Genomic DNA, 7,500 nt, shown 5'->3' with positions numbered 1-7,500 from the left:
TATGGAAATATGGGAATTGCCTATCTTAGTCTAGGTAATTTTAAACAAGCCATTGAGTACTACGAAAAACATCTTACTATTGCTAAAGAAGTAGGTGATAGGGCTGGGGAGGGATCAGCCTATGGAAATCTGGGAAATGCCTATCGCAATCTAGGTAATTTTAAACAAGCCGTTGAGTACTATGAAAAAGGTCTTAGCATTGTAAAAGAAGTAGAGGATAGGGTTGGGGAGGGATCAGCCTATGGAAATCTGGGAAATGCCTATTGCAATCTAGGTAATTTTAAACAAGCCATTGAGTACTACGAAAAAGATCTTAGTATTGCTAAAGAAGTAGGTAATAGGGCTGGGGAGGGATCAGCCTATGGAAATCTGGGAAATGCCTATCGCAATCTAGGTGATTTTAAACAAGCCGTTGAGTACTATGAAAAAGATCTTAGTATTGCTAAAGAAGTAGGTAATAGGGCTGAAGAGGGATTAGCCTATGGAAATCTTGGAAATGCCTATGGCAATTTAGGTTATTTTAAGGAAGCCATAGAGTACCATGAACACAGTCTTAGTATTTTCAAGGAAATTGGACACTGTATAGGAGAGGGAAACGCGTGGAATTCGCTAGGTCATGATCATGAATTGTTGGGTTCCTTGAGTAATGCACTCCGTTGCTATCGTTTAAGTATAAAACATTTTGATAAAACAAGGCGTAGTCTGAAGTCAAAAGATGAATGGAAAATAAGTTTTCGTGATTCTTATCGCGCGTCATACACTGCTCTGTGGAGGACACTTTTGAAGAATGGAGAGACTGAAAAAGCTTTGTATGCAGCTGAGAAAGGTCGAGCACAGGCTTTGATGGATATTTTGAAAGATCAATACGGCATTGACTTTCCGTCATTTTCTGAACTTGCTCCGAATCAAACTCTTACAGCTGCATTAGAGCTTTTACCTTCACAAGCCGTTTTTGTGGCACTTGACCAGAACAAGATCGCGTTTTGGGTGCTAAGAAAAGACAGCAAGATCAGCTTTCGGCAAAACGAAATCGCGAATGGAAGTGCTGATTTGTTGATGGAAACTATTTTGAAAGGGATCGGCGTAAGGGATGGTGTCAGATGCGAGAATCGTTCTTTGGATCCACTACGCCGTGACCTGTCTCACAGCAAAAACCTTTTCACTGAGAAAACAGTTCTACCATCCTCATCCTCCGTTAACTCTTTACAGCCGTTGTATGATGTCTTACTCGGGCCAATTGCAGACTTGCTGCAAGGAAATGAGTTAATCGTTGTTCCCGATGGACCATTTTGCTTGGCTCCATATTCTGCATTGAGTGAATCTATCAGGATCCGCACCGTTCCCTCGTTGACCGCTTTTAATGTGATCGTTGGTGCACCTGAAGACTTCCACAGTAAGACTGGCGCACTGCTTGTAGGTGATCCGTGGTTGAAAGAAGTTACTAACAAGAAAGGGGAATCCATTTTGGAACAGCTTCCGTGCGCAAAACAAGAAGTAGAGATGATTGGACAACTTTTGCAGACAACACCGCTGACTGGAAAAAGTGCCACGAAATCTGAGGTGCTGAAAAGTATGAAATCAGTTGCATTAGTTCACATTGCAGCACATGGATGCCAAAAAAGGGGAGAAATTGCTTTAGCCCCAAATACCGAACGGAAATCGCCAATTCCCAAAGAGGAAGACTACATTTTGAAAATGTCGGATGTTCAGAGAATTTCTCTTCGAGCAAGACTAGTTGTGCTGAGCTGTTGTCACAGTGGCCGGGGAGAAGTGAAGTCTGAGGGAGTGGTGGGAATTGCAAGGGCTTTCCTGTGTGCTGGAGCTCGGTCTGTTTTGGTGTCACTCTGGGCAATTGATGACAAGGTAACGTTGCTGTTCATGAGGAGCTTCTACCAGCACCTGGTAGATGGAAAAAGCGCAAGTGCAGCTCTTCAACAAACAATGAAATCTTTCCGAGAGTCAAAGCAGCATTGCGCTATAAAGCACTGGGCGCCATTTGTGCTGGTTGGCGATGATGTCACGCTGGAATTTCCAAAAAAATGGTAAGTGAAGTTCGAGTTTAACTGAGAAAACAAAAATACTTTCAAACTGGAAAACTGACGAAAGGAATCAAATAGGCCAAAGATGGCATGATAACGAGATGCTATCCTCGTAGTATAAACAATTCAAACTTTCCTCTAACATGCTTTAGTCACAAATGTAATTTCCACACGCCTATCACGCATGCACAGTAGCGAAAAGTATACATTTCAGATTGGTGGACAAACTGTTTTCATTCAGCCTTTTCTGACGTTTTGTTAACTGGTGTAGATGGCTCATTTTATCACCTCGTGATGTCTCTTTTGGTGTTTATGTTCTCCCATATATAGATCTCTAAACTTCATTTTTTGTAAGGAATTCGAAGACAGCTTTGTCCTGCACGTAGCCATTCGTATCGGCGCATTGTACATGTATGCTCGAAAGAACCAGCTACATTTAGGGCTGTTTTATTTTTTCCTTTTTCCAGAATCGATGTGGAAGATGCTAGAAGACTACCTGGCAGGGCCTGACACTTCAAGGATTGCCGAACTTGCAAAAAAAAAAAAAAAAACATTTAGAACGGGTTAACAATCATCGTTATGCCAGTAGAAAAAGCTCCAAAGGTTTATTAGAAGTTTACTGCGTTAACTAAACCAACAGACTGAAATTATTGTAAGTGAAATTATGACAGTAAGCTTAGATCTATAGTAAAATGCTAGTTTTACCCGTTATTTTGATACTTCGTTTCTTATATAACTTCAAAAGGCAGTATTGCTTCAGTGGCGATCAAAATAATAGTGCTATATTTCAGTTGCTAAAAATCATGTTTTATTTAGTTCTTTGAAACTGTTTTTGTTGTGTGAGTGTAAGCCAGTTTCGAAAGAAAACTTCTGCTGATGACCCTTATCATCAGGCTTTTACCGTGATAAGAAAAAGAGAAACATTTGCAGCATTCAAAGATCACAAAATAGAAGGGAAACAAAGGATGAAAGTTTTTTCCTATTATTCTGCATAACAAATGAATGAAATCATCAGCAATAAGGAAGACGTTTTTCTTTTCTTAATAAATTTCCAAGTTCTTTATAGGGCTTACTCTTTCGAGTTATCGATAGTGTTTTTAAGCAAAGTGAAAGAATGTGTTTGCATTTAAAAGTAGTTCAATTCCTGGAATAATTGTCGGGGAACTAACAAATCCGCTGCAAATTTAGAAAAAAAATATCTGGAGCAGATTCATAGCCACCTTCACAACTGGAAAATTTTAAGGTGGCCGTGATTCCGCTTCAGAGAATCTTTTATACCTCTGCAGAGAGATTTATCGTAGCCTGCTAACCACTTTACAGCAATAAAAAATGGGGATCACCAAGTTCGTGTCTGAGATATAAGCTTTTGAAGACAAAATATAGGGCAATTTTTTAGAAGGCTTTTTCGTTGCTATGATAATCTTTTCCGTCACATTAATGAGTGCACCTGGTTAAGACATGATTGGTGTTTTATTTGGTACCATAACATTTTATGTTGGTTGGAAGAATTGGGGTAGATTCAATCCTTCCAAATAGTACAGATGGTTGAAAGTGTTGGTTCGAGCCTCAAGGGAACGAAAGGCTACAGGCAGCCTATACTATGGCCTTTAATTTAGACCATTTCCGTCGCAGGGGTCAAACTGATGGTATTTGGATATCCGGGTCATGCAACGCAAACCGAATGTTTAACATACGTTTTAAACTGAAACCCTAATTTAATATAAGGCTCTGTAACATTTTGCGATCTTTCATGCAACTTCTCTTGCAACGCCATAGCGAAACAAGTTGCAAGTTGCAAGTTGCAAGTTGCACACTTTACCATGGCCAAAAGCAAGGTGAGACAAATTGCAGAACCCTTCAGGGAAAGTAGAATCCATTGCTACTTTGCGCATTGGTTTACGCAAATTAACAACGAAGGTTTCAAGCAATGCGTGCTGTGAATTTTGCCCTGCAACTTCTGTCTCAACGAATTGCGTCATCAGCCAGTGGAATGTTCCTTTAATCTCATGAGATCATCGAAAGCGAGACAAATTGCAAGAAACGTTGCCCAGTGTAACACCTGTCAAGCGAATAGCTTTGCAGTGTGAGAACTCTTGTCGAAACAAAATTGAGAGACAAGTTGCTCAAAAAATTGCGAGTGTAACAGCACCTTTCTGGGTGAAGTAAGTAGGGAAACCATCTAACGTTGGATAAGACAATTCACTGTCCATTTGCTCATCATATAACTTTATTAGAAATCATAAATATGCTCCGTTTTAAAAAAAAATGTATAAAAATGTGCCTTCCAAACGCACATACAAAATAAGTTTGCGAAGGTAGAGATCTGTAGATTGATGTTTATTTTTTGAAGAATGTTACTAAAAAGGTTCGAAAGCGAAAACACTCGGAAAAGCGATATTAAAACACCAGGCATTAAGCACCCTGAAAAGAAAACAGTGTTAAAGTCGGTGATTAGATGTAATAACTGTGTATAATTATCTACAGTTTGTAGGTATGGGCACCGATTTTAAAAAGGTTTCCTTTCAAGGGTGTTTCCTTTTCGATAGCTTTGGTGTGGATAGTATCGAAAAAAGACGACATAGCTCTGGTTTCAAAAGGTTTGCATATGTTTCTCAATTGCTACTCCGTCCATGAAAACAGTGATTTCTTTTCGTCGTGGTGTAAACATAAAAACAAACAATATTATGTTGAGCCAAAGTCTGGAAAAGTTAAGTAGTCAAAATGAAGTATACTACAACAATAAAGGATTTGTTTGGGATGCCAATATGAGCGTCATTTTATTTTTTGCTTTACTTTTTTCTTGTTTGCGGGTGGGGGTGGAGAGGGGGATAACCCCTTCAAAAGTATGCTTTTAAGCGGCTCCGGAATTACAAAATTTACAAACGTGTACGCCTACTTCACATTTCAAGCATTAATGTGCACGTTAGTCTGACATAGTATTGAGTGAATACTTTTTATGAAGACAGCAAATTCCAAGAAAAAGATCATTAATTTTTTACTTTAAGCAAAACGTATTTAATGACGTGATACTTGCATACCTCTGCCAAACGAGCTCGTCGCAATCGTACTTTTCGTTTGAAGCGTATTACACATATGACCAGGCTCTGTGCACTTGTCAATATCTGAGTAAAAAAGAGAAGACAAATAATTAATTTAGTGAGTGAAAAAAGCCAGTCAATCAGTCAGTCAGGGGTTAAGCCTGTCGTCAAACCAGACACTCATTTATCCAGTCACAGGAAATCAGCAAGCCAGTCAGCCATTAAGTTCATTAAGTCAATTACACACCAAAAAGGTTTCCCACTTTAGGGTCAGTCAGTCATTTAGCCAGTTAGGCTGTCAACCAGCCATTCTGTTAATCAATCGAGTAAACTTCGCTTTACCAAAAAAAAAACCCATTGACTTGAGTCCTACTATGATAAAAAATCATAGTGTGTTTGCTTAACACCTGACTGGCAAAATTTTCAAGCTCGGTGAGCTTTGATTTTTATCCAAAGGCTGTTTACTTTGAGTGTAAGGTCTGGATTTTACTGTCCGCCGTTACTCACGTTCAAAACTGACCGATTGGGCAAAAGAGAGTTGGATCTTGAGAATTAGACGTCTTAAGATTTTATCGCGTAAATGCAGCTTATTATATATGCAAAACACGAGTTTAGAAGTCTAAAAGCGCGAAACTCCCGTGCTGCGTACACACGCATTGCATTCTTAAACTAATGAGTCTTTCACGTCATTTTCTCCTTGATCCAGCTCTCTCAAGATTCTAGAGTTAGTAATCGCGGACATTAAATGGGAAAATTCCATTTAAAATAAACAGGAGTATTTTTGAAAAGAAGGCTTAAAACTGGGGTCACTTAGTGTTTAGTTATCATAGTTTTGAGATGCAAAGAAAAAGAAAAATTGATTTGTTTTGGTCATAATAGTACTTAAAACGTTCCAATTAAATTACCAGTGCAAGTTGTGAGATTCGCCATTAGCCTGTATCCCGATTGACAGCTGCATTTAAAACTGCCTGCAGTGTGGTGTCAAATGTGATCACACATGTGGCATTCCAAAATGCACTCATCGACATTTAAAAGGAAAGAACGAAGAAGAAAAAAACTAAATAAAAACCACATGCGAATATTATGTCATGGCATGATAAGAATTAACAACATTTAGCCAATTGCGAATCGCCGGACACGAGAATGATGCAAGATCGTTGCTTACCCTCTATCTCGCCTCACGCATCGCGCTCGTTCTTGCTCGTTTTTGGTGATTCGCGCTGTGACACCTGTTTGATATGGGATAGCACTTATTTCTTTATCTCAAACTGACTATTCCTTTCGCTTCATCTTAAATAGCATTCCCTTTAAGATTCGATTGGATTCGAGGCGGGAAAGGAGTCTAGAATCGTAGAATTTCGTCTTGTTAATTTTAATATCCACTAAGCTAACGGGACAAGATGGGATGTAGTTTATTTTTTGTAAGAACTGCCACTAAGGAGATTGTCACAACAACTTAAAACTAATTCTTCAAGTTCTTTTTTTTTTTGTTTGTGCTCAGACCTAGATACTGTAGATGAGTGGTTAACTCTCTGGGAAACGTTGTTCAATGGCACGCTCTTCAGTAATAGAACGATAACCTCAGTCCATACAGATGGGAATATTAGATCATGTAATCGTCGGGAGGTGTCCCTCGCCATTTTGAGATATCGAAATTTACTGCAAACCTCTAATATCAAGTGAAGCTATGATCTTCGCAGTTAACTGCATTATTGAATGAGGTTTTAACAAGAAATACACAACTGAAATGAATTCAAATGAATGAAATGTTTAAAGGAACAAACGAGTTTTTTAAGGAGGTTAATAACATTATTAATGCGAAGTCTTTAATGAGGAAAATAATTGCTCTTTCGTGCGGCAAGCATTTTAATGCATTTCTTCGCCGTACTTTGTAAAACAACAACGGCAAAAAACCGGATTTGCGATTTGACGCATATCGTCAATATCGTACAATGTCAAAGCGATTCCCTTACGATAGCTGAAAGTGTCATTTTGAAAATGCATTTTCATCGACTTTGCCTCTGTCATTGCTAACTCAGTTTGTTTGTGTGTTGAAGCAGGTTAGTGTAATGGTAGCTATATAGCTGATGCGGCCTGTATTAATTTTACACTTACATTCAAGGGTCAGATCACAACACCGGGGACAACACCGTCCCCTACTCTTCTCGAACGGTGTGTCCCACAGAGTTTATGAACAAGGGTTGTGGTGCGGAGCCTACGATTTATAATCCTTAACTGAGAGGACTTTAAGGCCTAAATGACTTTGCACAAGTTTAGGTTTCACGAGTAACCATCGTTTAATGCTACAGAACTGTTTCGTATGGTACAAGTACCACACTCATCAGGCAATTTTAACGACTGAACTCAATCGATTGAGTTGAGCGCTCTACGAAATACGTTCTACTCGAAAAAAGAAATTATAT

At 38.9% G+C, this 7,500-nt stretch overlaps 1 protein-coding gene across 1 annotated transcript in view; it reads left to right on the top strand.

Moving 5' to 3' along the window:
• Positions 1-4,258, top strand: part of LOC137974627 (tetratricopeptide repeat protein 28-like) — a 4,710-nt gene extending 452 nt beyond the window's left edge. The window contains exons 1-2 of the mRNA XM_068821543.1: positions 1-2,042; positions 2,507-4,258. The exon at positions 1-2,042 is cut by the window's left edge and continues 452 nt beyond it. Of these exons, the coding sequence (XP_068677644.1) occupies positions 1-2,042; position 2,507 (2,043 nt within the window). The 3' untranslated portion in view covers positions 2,508-4,258. The remainder of the gene's footprint in view (positions 2,043-2,506) is intronic.
• Positions 4,259-7,500: the final 3,242 nt, after the last annotated feature.

Source organism: Montipora foliosa, chromosome 11 (assembly GCF_036669935.1).
Source record: "Montipora foliosa isolate CH-2021 chromosome 11, ASM3666993v2, whole genome shotgun sequence".
In the NCBI taxonomy this organism is placed as follows: Eukaryota; Metazoa; Cnidaria; class Anthozoa; order Scleractinia; family Acroporidae; genus Montipora; species Montipora foliosa.
Note: the sequence above shows the minus strand (reverse complement) of the source record. Positions and strands in the feature narration are given on the sequence as shown.